General features: G+C 39.5%; 1 protein-coding gene across 10 annotated transcripts in view; it reads left to right on the plus strand.

Moving 5' to 3' along the window:
* The window catches only part of USP40 (ubiquitin specific peptidase 40), a 76,552-nt gene that overhangs the window by 27,803 nt on the left and 35,278 nt on the right, over positions 1–13,471 (plus strand). For 9 of the 10 annotated variants that reach the window (XR_009351974.1, XR_009351975.1, XM_059167666.1 and 6 more), the window contains 5 exons: positions 3,464–3,764; positions 6,687–6,768; positions 8,227–8,398; positions 10,883–10,967; positions 12,553–12,623. Coding sequence is in view for 8 of the 10 variants with exons in the window: in XM_059167666.1 (XP_059023649.1) it covers positions 3,464–3,764; positions 6,687–6,768; positions 8,227–8,398; positions 10,883–10,967; positions 12,553–12,623 (711 nt within the window). In the remaining 2 variants the exon portion in view is untranslated. The remainder of the gene's footprint in view (positions 1–3,463; positions 3,765–6,686; positions 6,769–8,226; positions 8,399–10,882; positions 10,968–12,552; positions 12,624–13,471) is intronic. The other variant, XM_059167672.1, reaches the window with a different exon arrangement.

The following is a 13,471-nucleotide window of genomic DNA, read 5'->3' on the forward strand; positions in this document are numbered from 1 at the left end:
TTAAACTCACCGTTGAGGTATTTGGTGTTTATCCGCCCCTCTGTTTTTGCTCTTTCATTCTTCCTCACCCTTTAGGTGACTCAAGTGGTTTTCAGTCTTTCTACTTATCTCCTCTGTTGGCTAATATATTGCTTTATTTCTTTAATATTTTTATTCTAGGGATTATACTGTACATAAACCAATATTACCAACTACAAATTAATAGTATACCATTTCCTGAACAGTGTAAGTAAGATGCTTACAGTCGTATAACTACGTTTCCCCACTCCCATCCTGTCTGCTGTTGCCTTTTATTGTACCATTAAGTGTAAATTCTACTCTGTGTTACTTATTTTTATTAATACTATTTTTTGCTTCAAACACTTAGGCAACTTTTAAAGAAACTAGTGAAAAAATAGTGTTTTATATTTATCCATTCTGGTATTTGTTGCTGCTTTTTGCACATTCAGCTGGGCATCTGGTATCATTTTGATTTTGATTGAAATCTTTGTTTTGCCTTCAGTTTTTTAAAGGTTGTTTTTGCTGGATATTAAATTCTAGTGTAATAATTTCCATTTTTTCCTTTCAGCACCTTAAAGATGTCATTCCATTATGTTTTGGCTACCATTATTTTGGCTCAGAAGGCTAGTGTCACTTGAACAAGATGTATCTTTGTCTCTGCCTGCTTTTAAGATTCTTTTTCTTTTTTCTTTGTTTTTTAGCAGCTTGACAATATTGTGTCTCAGTGTGGTACTCTTTATGTTTATTTGCTTTATATTTGCTAAGTTTTTTGTCTGTAGCTTGACGTCTTTCTTCAGTTTTGACCGTTATATTTCCAATTTGGTTTTCTGCCCCTCATTTCTTCTCCTTCCAGGACTATAGTTACATGTAGATTAGACCATTCAGGATTTCCTCACAGATCTTAAGTAACTGAGATTTTTTTCTTTTTCTAATTTTTACCTTCCTTCAGCTTGGTTGATTTACATTGCACCATCTTCAAGTTCATTGGTTCTTGGTTCTTTCTTTGGCTGTATCCAGTCTTCCATTAAGCCCAGCTAGTGAACTTTTCATTTAGATATTGTGGTTGCCAGCTTTGGAATTTCCAGTTATCTCTAATTGAGAGTATCCCATTTCTCCACTGAAATTCCCTATCTGAACCCAGTCTGTTCATCCTTTCCTATAGATTAATTTTTGAAGATACTATTAGCTTTATTAAGTCATATAAATTAAATATTTTAATAACTTTTACTGTCATAATATCTGGATTATATCTGGGGCTCTTTCTGTTAACTTTATCTCCCTTATGAATTGACTGTATCCTCTCTTGAATATTGAATCACACTGTCCTGTTTCTGTGTCATTTAATCTTATATTGCCTACTGGACACAGTGGATTATACGGTGGTTCTTTTTTTTTTTTTTTTTTAATGGTTGTTCTTTAAAGAGTTTTGCATCATGCTCTAACAGGTTATTGAATCCTTGATCCAATGGAAGCTTCATTTTGGGCTTTGTAGGGTGAATCTGCTGCAGTTTAGCTCTTAGTCCCGTGGGAAATGCATGGTTCTTCCTTTGAAGGCAGAGTTTAGCAAACAGTGGCCTGAGGGCAAATATGACCTGCTGCCCCTAAGCTGAGAACTATCTTCACACTTTTAAGTGGTTATTTTTTTAAAGTTATGTATGTACCTACCTCAAGTTTGCCTTTTATCTGGCGCTTTACAAGCGTACCAGCTCTTGCCCTACGGCACGGCCCTTCTAGGACTTCAATAGAAAGCCTCAGGTATTTGTCATGTCTCTATCTTGTCAGAACTTCAATTCCGTGTTCTGTCTATCCAGAAATCTCTGCTAAAATCTTTGCACATCTACCCAGAAATCTCTGCTAAAATCTCTGTTCCAGTTGTGACTCCACCAGCTGTTGCTTTTTGTGGGGTTTCTTGTGTCTTGGGCCATCCATGCTCCAATCAGGAGTCAGCCAAGGATTTGAGGGGGATTTGGTATAGATTCTAGGCTCTTTAATGCAACTCTTTGTCTTTTGCTTTATAGCCTCTCTGGCATTTTCAAATTCTGTTTCCTCAGCTCAGTAAGACTCCTGCCCTTTGCTTGAACTCTCCCACCATGCACTGCTATAAAGTGGGAACCAGTGGCTTCATGTAAAACTCAGCTAGTTTTGAAGGATTATGTCCCCTCTGCTTAAGCCTGTTTCTGGTTATTCTCCAAACACTTGTTTTCATTATTTTGTCTGGAGTTTATCCTTTCTTATCAGAAAAGGTAGACCAGTAAAAGTTCTCTGCCATTATTGGACCAGACTCTGCTGAAGCTTGAGGCTAAAAAGAATTAATTCTCACTTCTCAAACGAAGGAAAAAAATGGCTACTCTCTGATTATCACTATTTGATTGTACCTTAAAAATTAGCTGCAACACTGTTTTACCATCTTCTATACACAGTATTAGCAATATTGTCTTTGGGTCATAGACCTGTTTCCATCCGTCTGTGATAAAACAATACTTTGATTAGAGTGTTGGTACTACTATACATTATTTCCATCCAAGTGGAAAATCAGAAAGTCACCTTTCCATATTGATTGATGGGCTAAGCAGATGTTGCACATGCCTCCCGAGTGGTTTCCTGTATAAAGTGAGTTCAAGCTGAGAAAAGAGGAGACGTAAGGCTACAGGAGTCAGGGAGTGAGAGAAGAGTAGAGATGGAAAGTGGGAGTAGGCAATGAGGAAAGGTGTTTTTTTCTTCCTAATCCTTTAGCTAGAACTTGAGTAATAGCCTTTGAGATTAAGACCTAAGCTTTCTGCGCTTTGGTTTCCTGAGCTAACCTGTCCGCTTCCTTTAGTTCCTTCTGAAATAAACATTTGGTCTAGTTAATGTTACGTGACAGTGTAGGCTTATAATTATGACTTCATTCCAACAGAGTTTGTCTGAGTCACTAGTTTTAAAATTCTCTTCTGTAGTGCTTCACTGTGGGATTGCCTTTGTGCTTCGTTTAGATTGTTTTAAACATCTCAGAAGTGTTTGTTCTACCTAATCTGCTTTAGTAAAGTACTTTTTTTTTTTTTAAAGATTTTTATTTATTTATTTATTACAAGAAGGCAGAGGGGGCAGGCAGAGAGAAAGAGGAGGAAGCAGGCTCCCTGGGATCATGACCTGAGCCGAAGTCAGAAGCTTATCCCACTGAGCCACCCAGGTGCCCCAGTAAAGTACTTTTTAAGAATGGTGTTACTGAAGCAGAAGTAACCTATGTTTTAGATTGTGGCATGGCAGCTTCCTCCCTTGATGTGACTGTTGAACAGAGAGAACCCTGATTTTTATTAAATGTTTTAATCATGACTCAGATGGATTTTTTTTTCCCTCTCAGCTGTCTAGTGCAAAAATAAAGTTCAAAATCTAGTCACAGAAAGGAAGATGTAGTTTTTTTATTTGTGTCCAATTAAAAAAAATTTTTTCATTAACCTAGTACTTGTTTTTTGTCTCCATATAGTTCTTAAAGCTTCATTCCCAGATATTTCTACTCAGTTCAGATGAAAGTATAGTCAGTCTATTGAAGAATGGTTTTCTCCAGGCTGAGTCTGATTTCCAAAGGAATGATCAACACATTTTCAAGACATTTACTTCAGAATCCCCAGGATTAAATGATAAAACCTCCTGTCCTCACTGGTTTGATATAAATGATTCCAAAGTCCAACCAATCAAGGAAAAAGATATTGAACGGCAGTTTCAGGGTAAAGAAAGTGCCTACATGTTGTTTTATCGGAAATCCCAGTTGCAGAGACCCCCAGAAGGTATGGAAAGAGAAGTGTTCCTATTTGTTCAAGTTGTTGATGTTAGAAGATAAATATTGAATGCTATTTTAATTTTTACCCTTTTAAAGAGAAAGTATGCTCTTGGAACATTTTTAAATATTTTCAGGCTAATAGTAAGAAATACATTATGCCAAAAGAAATCCAGCAATCTGTCATTTTATAATTATATATTTCTATTTTATTTTCCCCCTCTAATGATATGAGACCATAGTTAGTGTTCAGAATTAGTTTTTCTCGAACTGCGTGATGGTGTCTTGTTGGGTGGACCAACCTGCGTACAATTGCCCTATGCTTAGGTTTGGCTCTGTCATTTGGCCATGTGTTTATCACCTTCAGGTTGTAAGTGGCCTTTTATTGCCCTCTTTTTTCCTTTCCTTCAAGGTAACTAATGTGTTTTATGAGCAGTTGAAATAAATTAAAAGCGTTCTTTGTTAAACCTTCTAACACAGCTCATAGCAGGGAGACTAGACACTGAGACCCTCAGTGATAAATTTTTTTATTAAAACCACTGACATGAATCAGTATGTAAGACTTTGGTCACTTCCCAAAGTCTACTCAGAAGTAGAAAATCCTAAGAAGGGAAGTTCCTTAGATAGAGGGATATCTGTAGTTACAAATTAGGACACTGTTCTTAGAAAATGAGAATAGTAATCGTTTTTATAAAAAGTAAGAAGAGATAAGTTACTAATTTGCATGTGAGTCAAAGGAAATTAACTTTCTGGTTCTAAAACAGTTACATAATTATTCTGTTTAACGAGGAATTCTAGGCTTTATTTTTCTGACAGGGGAAGAATATAGCTGTGGCTCTGGTAAAAATATTCTGAAGCAAAATCCACAGTTACAGAAATATATATTAAAACAAAAAGAATGAATTGGATTTTAGTATGCATTATGTTTTGGCTATGCACTGAATGGTTTTCCAGTTAGTTTAGGAAATGAATAAAGGTTTGGCAGAAATCTTGATGGACTTTTTGTGGGGATAAAGGGACAGAACTTGGCAAAGTAATTCTAAAATCCATCTAGAGAGGTGAACGTTCACCAAGACTGAAGAAGGACCTGCTGAAGGGCATTGACTCCATCAGTAAAATCTGCTTGTAGAGCTCCAGCAGCTAAGAGAGTGCAGTGCTCACACAGAGAGGGACACAGCGCTTGCGTAGAGCCAGCCCAGAAATCCACCCAGGTCTTTCGAAGATTTTAATCCGTGGTAAGGTGACTTTTCAGATGAACAGGAGGAGAGGGAATTACTCAAGATGCAGAGGGGGGAAGCTGGTTAGCAGCCAGTCACTTGAATTAACAGTCCGTGTAATCAAGTGACTATAATCATTGCTTGAATGAAATTTGAGTTCCTTTAATGTGTATGTTAAAAGGAAACCTTAAAATGTATAAAATATATTTTCCAATATTAAGGTAGAGAAGACCTTTCTAAGCTTAAAAGCAAAGAAAGAAAAATTAAGGAAAAGTGTTATAAACCTTAAACAATAAAAAAGGCAAATGACAGGCCTAATGGGAAACAGCAAAATAAATTTATTTCCCATCTGCCAAGTGCTTTTATATATATTCCATTGTGCTTAGTAGAAAATTGGGAAAATGATATAAATAAGCAATGTACAAAGGAAGAAATAGGAACAACCAATAAACTGGAGGGGAAAAAAAAAAAAAGAATCGGGCACCTGGATGGTGCAGTCTGGCTAAACATCTGCTTTGGCTCAGGTCATGATCCTGGGGTCCTGGGATTGAGCCCTGCATGTGGCTCCCTGCTCTGCTTGTCCCTCTTTCTGTTCCCTTGGTCCCTGCTCATGGTTTCTCTCGAAAATAAATGAATGAATAAATAAATAAATAAATAAATAAAAAGAATCAACCCAAATCATAATTAAAAAATAGGAATTGACATTGGGGAGGGTATGTGCTATGGTGAGTGCTATGAAATGTGTAAGCCTAATGATTCACAGACCTGTACCCCTGGGGCAAATAATACATTAAATGTTCATTTAAAAACTAAATAAATAAAAAATAATTTTAAAAAACAGGAATTGAAACAGCAATGAGATGCCACTTTTTCCCTACCAAGTTAAATGTTTTTTGTTACTTGTTCTCAACAGTTGGCACTTCATCTACAGCTGGTAGGCATACACAGTCCTATAACCAGTTGATCATATGTACTTGAAAACCTTAAACCAGTAATTCTTCTGCAAATCTTTCTTGAAATAATTAGAGCTGTATATAGATATTCATGTTCAAAGGTGTTTGTTACTCCCATTATTTTATAATAAGGACTAGAAATCACCTTAAATACCTACCAGAAAAAGATTGGCTATATTAACTATGATATTTATAGAATGAACTCCTGTGTAATCATTTAAAATTTTGGAGAAACACAAATCTGAAGTGAAAAGCACGTTACAGATTTGTCAAATACGATCCCAGTCTCACTTTACATAAGTGTGTGCACGTGTATGTAGGTACATGTGTGCATACAGACACATTGTGTAGGTTTAGAAGGAAGACCACAAGTACATACAACAGGTCTTAACAGTATCTTTTGGGAATGGGATTACAGTAATATCTATAAGATATCTTCTATATTGTAAAAGTAATTTCCAGAATTTTTATGGTGGCAATTACTACATTTGTTATCTGGAAAAAAATAGTGGGTGTTCTTTTTAAAAAGTATGCTTAAAGAGAATTGAAGAAATGGAATCCTTCTAGCATGGCATAAAGAACTGTTTATCTTCCATTTGTTCCAGTGTTTCCATGTTTCACATGGGAAGACAGGTCCACAGGAAGTTAGCATTCACAAAGGTAGTTAGTAGAGGCTTTCTAGCTCCCAGCACATTCTTGCCAGAGTCCCAGCCTCCAGATTCCATTTAATCAGCCCACGTTAATGAAGTGTTCTTTTCACAGCTCAAGCTAATCCAAGATATGGGGTTCCATGTCATTTGCTGAGTGAAATGGACGCAGCCAACATTGAACTGCAAATAAAAAGGTAATTTTAACTTACTTTTAGAGTTTGAATGTTTTTTTTCCTGGAGAATGAGGATCTCATTTAGGTCTTAAGTCTTCAATCAGGAAAATTAAAAAGGAAACAAAGTCAACTCATCAGTGCCTGTGTCTGTGTAGCTGCTGAATTTTTGTAGGCAGAGTATCTTACTTTGAAATCATCTTTATCTGTGAGAGTGAATGAAACGATGTCACATAAATGGCCATTGCCGAGTAGGGATGAAGCCTCAGAAGCCTGGAGAAATCAGTGAACATGCAGGACATTAAGTGAATTGTATCCTGGCCCATCAGGTGATTCCCAAGGTAGAGGGAGCCTGGGTGAAAGTCACCCCTCGTGAGTTAAGTAGTTGTGGGGACCCAGCACTCAGTGACAGAAGACCAGAGGCGAGTGAGAGGAGGAAATAAGGATTCTGCAAACTACCAGGCTTCATGTCCGTCCGAGCAGACACCTGTAATGGGTTTTCATGGGCCTGGTTTGTGAGGACTTGCTGATTTCATCTTCTCTTTTGCGGTCTTGCCTGGAATCCTGAAGAACTGTGTCCTCATTTGCTCTCTGCTGAGGTCGGTGGGGCGCTTGGTTAGGGAAGTGCATGTTCTCGTGGACTCCTTGTGGCCCCACGTGGCTGGCTGATTATGTAGCCAGCATGTGTTCAATATTTTAGTCATTGGCTTAAAACTGGGCCAAAAAAGAAGCAGGTAGATTGAATGGCAAACCACTATCAAAGGAAATTAAGACATTAAAAATATAAGAAGTAGGGTAAAATATCTTAAACAGGAAAAATAACCTGCGTGAGTGGGTGTGGACTGGCAGTGGGTGTTCACAACCACAGCCGTAGGGGTTTCGCCAGCCAGCACTAAGCTTTCTAATGTGGCCATCAGACGAGCTAGTGCTGTCTTCGACCACGTGAACTGGATTGTGTCAGGAGTTTTGGAGCAGTGGCGGTGGCCTCATCCAGCTCTCCCTGGGCCAGACTGCCTGGGGCAGAATGGTCGGGCACCAGCTCCAAGGCCGACCATCGGATTCAGAGGCGAGCTGCCTCTTCCGGTCTACTCAACCGGAGAGAGTGGGCTGGAGGGTCATGAGACCCACTTGAAATATTTTACAGAAGAGCCTACAGAAGAGCATTTGCCACAATTACAGGAAAAGGTTTCTAGCACATTTGTAACTATATTCTCAGGATTAGAAGAGTTTGAGTTTCAATACTTAGAGTAATACTGTATGGTGTATACTAAAATTTATTTTGCTTGGAATTCATGCTGGCAGAGCTGAAATTTTGCTATTCATTGAGAAATTAAAATGTGTAAATTTCGGCACATGGAAGAAAAGGACATTAATAATAATAATTAGAACAGAGAATTTATTGTAAATCAAGTATAATTGGTTTGGGATGAAACTGTGTTATAAAAACAGAGCATTTATGTATTTTTTTATGCTTCTTTAAAGGGCAGAATGGGATTCTACAAACAATAATTTAGAGTTACATCTCCACCTGGGCCCTCATTATCATTTCTTCAGTGGGGCTCTGCACCCAGTTGTCTCTAAAGCAGAAAGTGTGTGGGATTTAACCTTTGATAAAAGAAAAACTTTAGGAGATCTGCGACAGTCAATATTTCAGGTAATTTAGCCTTGATTCCTCTTAATTTAGACATTAAGGTCCATCTCAAGGTAGTTTCTCCTTTTCAAAACCCCATTTAGGATTCAACTATTTATTTTGCAAAGCACTTAAGAAAATTCTACATCTCCCACTTTCCGAGGGTCGAGCCAGATGTTCTCTCTTTACTTGTGCGTCTTTTCCTTCTGCACAGGCGAGGCCCGCACTGTCCAGCCAGCAGGCTTTCAGGGGAGAATCAAGCCTGGTACATTTTATTTGTGGTAGAGAAGTAGAAAGCTATTTTTTTTTGGTGGGGGGGGTTGGTTTATTTTTTGGTTTTTGGTTTGTTTTTTTTGTTGGTTTTTTTTTTTTGGAAAGGAGTAAAAAGGTAAAGATAAGCATGTTGCTGGGGCACCTGGGAGGCACTGTCACTTAAGCATCTGCCTTCAGTTCAGATCATGATCCCAGGGTCCCAGGATCGAGCCCCACATCGGGCTCCCAGCTCAGCAGGGAGCCTGCTTCTCCCTCTGCCCTTCCCTTCACTCATGCATGCTTTCCCTCTCTCTTTCTCTCGCTCTCAAATAAATCAAATCATCTAAAAAAAATAATAAATAAGCATGTTGCCTAAAACCAAGAACTAAACAAAAGCAACTAACGTTTCTCCCTTTCCTAAGTATAGGATAGCACTTATTACCAAAATTTTTCAGGGAAGGAAAACACCTTCTATTGTGCAGTGAAAACAAGGATTGTTGTAAATCCTTGCCTCCCAAGTAATTGATCCACGTGTGTTTTTAGGACAGCAGTGCTGTTCATTTTACTTATAGTGCCTTCCTATAAGTTATGTCCTTTGGTTCTTTAATCTCAGGATAACCTGAAGGTAAGCTAACCCCATTTTAAAGGTGAGAAACGTGTGATTTAGAGAGATCTAGTGGCTTGCCCACAGGCAGCCTTCTGGTTGTGGTAGAACTAGCCTCAGCCCTGGTTTCCTTACTTTTTCCTTCCTTTTCACCACACTTCTTCACCTCTCACTACTTCCTGATCAAGGAAAAGGGAAATAGAAAATGTAGTTTTAGGGGCACTTGGGTGGCTCATTCAGTTAAGCATCTGACTCTTGATTTCAGCTCAGGTCATGATCTCAGGGTTGTGAGATCGAGCCGTGAGTCAAGCTCCACACTTAACGGGGCATCTGCTTGAGATTCTCTCTCTCCCTCTCCCTCTCCCCCTTCCTCTAGTGTGTGCTCGTTTACTCAGGCTCTCTCTCTAAAATAAATCTTTAAAAAAGGGGGGGAGCTTTTATTTTTGCAGAAATAAATGAATTTTCTCGGAAACTTATCAAGGCCCCAAATTATTAGCTTTCTTTAATTTTTCTCTTGTACAAAGCAAAGCAGGCTAGTTTCTTTGTTAACTTTAGTTGACTTGAATAATGCTTCAGGGTTGGATTGGTATTAGGATTTCTGAAATTTCCTAATGTTTCTGAACTTTTGCATTAAAAGTTCATCCCTGAGCCAGTCCCGCAGTGTTAATATAAGTGATCTTGGGGAGCTGCCTTGTCTAGGGGACCTTTAAAATGGAAAAGACCTACCTACTCACTTTCATAGGTTTTAGATTCACTCCAGTTTGCTTTCTGGTGTTTGAAGTGTACGTCACTGTTATCCTAGAAGTAGGCGCCTGGCGGGAGGCTACAAGATTGATGCAGTTAACTAGTCATGTGTGTAAAGAGAAATTTATTTTTTTAAGATTTTATTTATTTGAGAGAGAGGGAACACTTGAGCAGGGGTAGGGGCAGAGAGAGAAGCAGACTCCCCACTGAGCAGGGAGCCCCACATGGGGCTTGATCGCAGGACCCAGAGATCATGACTTGAGCTGACGCAGACGTTTAACCGACTGAGCCACCCAGGCGCCCCAGGAGATTCCTTTTTACGAGACCCACCGTGTGCTATTGTGGAGAGAGACGAAATGGGACTGACTTTATGGGTGATGTTCCTCTGGTAAGAAGTCCCCAGAGTCTTGAATCTAGAAATTTAAAAAAACAATCCATGGTCATATGGAAACTAGTAATGCCACTTTTTTGAATTTATGATGGAAAACATTCCTTTCAGAGAGCAAAAATTCTGATGTGTGCTAGAATCCGTGCTGCTTTTCCCTGAACGATGCTAATTAAACAAATGATTTTTGCTCTTTTGGACAAAGATCTCTGGGCTGGCGTGCTGCTCAGTTTGCCTTCTGATGAAAGTGGTCTTCCTGTCAGTTCAGTACACCTGTTCTGGTGCTTGCTGCTCATCGTGCACGCGGTGCTCTCCAGTCACTGGTGGCTGAGATCAACCGTTTCTGGATTTGGTGAACTTAGCACCAGTGATGTCTTCTTTGGTGTTGGGCGGGATGGGTATACTCAGTTGCTAGCTCCCCATGTCGTCTAAACATATGAAAACTAGTTCGGTGGTGTTCTCTTACCTAGAAATGTGATATTTATGTTCCTTCTCATTGTTCTCTTTTCTTAATATTCTATAGCTGTTAGAATTTTGGGAAGGAGATATGGTTCTTAGTGTGGCAAAGTTTGTACCAGCAGGACTTCACGTTTACCAGACGCTTGATGGTAAGATAAATGTTAAAACATTGCGACTCATTTCCTATATTTGTATTTCGTGGGCTCATCCGTGCTCTTCTGCTCATGGCCAGTCTTTCCCCCTACCTACTACTTTCTCACCTAGGCTGTCATCACATGGTCAGTCTGCAAATAATTTATTTGATTTCTATAATGTGTAAATTTTGCTAACACAGAAATATTTTCTGTTTTTTTGAAATTAAGGCTACCTCTCCAACAAAACAATCTTTAGAAGGCTGTGGGAGCGCCTGCGTGGTGCAGTTGGTTGAAGCATCCAACTCTGGGTTTCAGCCCTGGTCATAATCTCAAGAGGGTGAGATTGAGCCCCATGTCAGGCTCCGTGCTCAACAGGGAGTCTGCTTAAAACTCTCCCCCGCCCCCAACTCTCTTTTTCTCTCTCTCAAACAAATAAATCTTGTAAAAAAATAAAAAATAATAAAAGGCTATGAAATTGTGTTTGTATTACCACAGATTTTTTTTTTTTTTTTAGCAAAATGGTTCAAACCCTTAACATTGTGTTTATATGGCTTAATTTTTTTTTCTCCCAATCTCAGCTTCAGATTTTGTTTTTTGTTGTTGTTTTTGTGGCTTTTTTTTTAAAGATTTTATTTATCTATTTGACAGAGAGAGACACAGCGAGAGCAGGAACACAAGCAGGGGGAGTGGGAGAGGGAGATGTAGGCTTCCCACTGAGCAGGGAGCCCAATGTGGGGCTCAATCCCAGGACCCCGGGATCACGACCTGAGCCAAAGGCAGACGCTTAACGACTGAGCCACCCAGGCGCCCCAACAGCTTCAGATATTGTAGTAAAACAAACAGAAGTTCTTGGAGAACTTAAAAATATTTACAACTTGTGAATAATAACAAAACAATAATAATAGCAACTGTAGTGACATTTATTTGGGACTCCACTGCACCAAATCCAGAGATAAGTTTTATATAAATTATCTCTTTTGATTTTCACAAGATTCTTTACCTATATTTCTTGAAGTTTGGGGACGCAGTACACAGGACAGACAGCAGTTTCGTGCTGGGTCGGGCCACGTGCTGGAGAGCTTCCCTCCCACACACAGTGTCGGGTTCGGTCAGCACCTCCCCTGCTCGTGTGCTCGTGGAGCTTCCGTAACAACACACGGAGATGCTTACACAAGGTGGAAAAAAACCCTAAAGACTACAGTGAAAAGCATAAAGATAAAAATAATCTTTTTTTTTTTAAGATTTTATTTATTTTTTTGACAGAGAGAGATCACAAGTAAGCAGAGAGGCAGGCAGAGAGAGAGAGAGGAGGAAGCAGACTCCCTGCTGAGCAGAGAGCCGGATGCGGGACTCGATCCCAGGACCCTGAGATCATGACCTGAGCCGAAGGCAGCGGCTTAACCCACTGAGCCACCAGGCACCCAAGATAAAAATAATCTTAAATAATGCCAAAATAATAAATGTAATTACTGCCTTTTTCTTAAGTTTCCTTGGTGAAAATGCTTTTTCAAACAAATATTTAAGTGTCTCAGCTCTTTCTTTAGTTTGATTGTTTTTGGTGATTGTGATGAATGGTCTCACTGATGAGCTCATGTTTTAGGAGATGACCTGACACTGTGGGAAATGGAGATTGTGGACGGGGAAGACCTCTTTGTATGGAATGGGGTGGAGGTAAGCACGGATTAAAGAGATACTTTGATGGTTTTCGATTTTTTTAAGTGTCTTGTAAGAAAACTTTCTTCAGTATCTGCGAAGGTAACTAGATGCTAGAAAATACCTGAAATGTCTGACAAATTTTAGGTACAGTCAGTGTTAGTCCTATGCTAAGGAGATATTTGTTGAGCACTTCTGCAATGCCAAGTGCTCATATGAAGGGACATAGTCAGTTAGTCCTTCAGGCTGTCCTGTTGTAAATAATCCCACTAACACGGGCAGCAGTAGGCTTCTGTGCTTGCTCCCTGAGGGAGTTCAGGAGGGGGCAGGTAGCTACCCTGAGTTAGGGCCGTGACCTGCAGGAGAAGAGGGGGTTCTCCAAGTCGGGAAAGGAGTGAGCAGCATCTTACCCACTCTGTGGTCTGTCATTGGTCCATCTCATATATTTCCAAAGCCTTTTTCTTTCTGCTTCCCCTTTCCCCCTGCCAAGTCTTTATTATTATTGCTGAGGACTCCTGCATCTCTGTCTCCACTCCACATTGCTCTCCTAGAAAATAAAAGATGGCTAAGAGAAAGTTTCGAAGGAAAATCTAAAGTACAAGACATTTCACTTAAAGAAAAAAAAAAATTTCTCTAAGAGTAGTATGTAAGATTTTATTTATTTATTAAGAGAGAGCATGGGGTGGGGGGCAGTCAGAGGCAGAACCAGACTCCCTAATGGGCAGGGAGCCTGCTGTGGGACTTGATCCCAGGACTCCAGGATCATGACCTGAGCCGAAGGCAGTCACTTTAACCAACCAAACACCTAGGCGCCTTTTAAAACTAGTCTTTTAGGGACACCTGGGTGGCTCAGTCATTAGGCGCCT

Source organism: Mustela lutreola, chromosome 3, assembly GCF_030435805.1.
Source record: "Mustela lutreola isolate mMusLut2 chromosome 3, mMusLut2.pri, whole genome shotgun sequence".
NCBI classification, from domain to species: Eukaryota; Metazoa; Chordata; class Mammalia; order Carnivora; family Mustelidae; genus Mustela; species Mustela lutreola.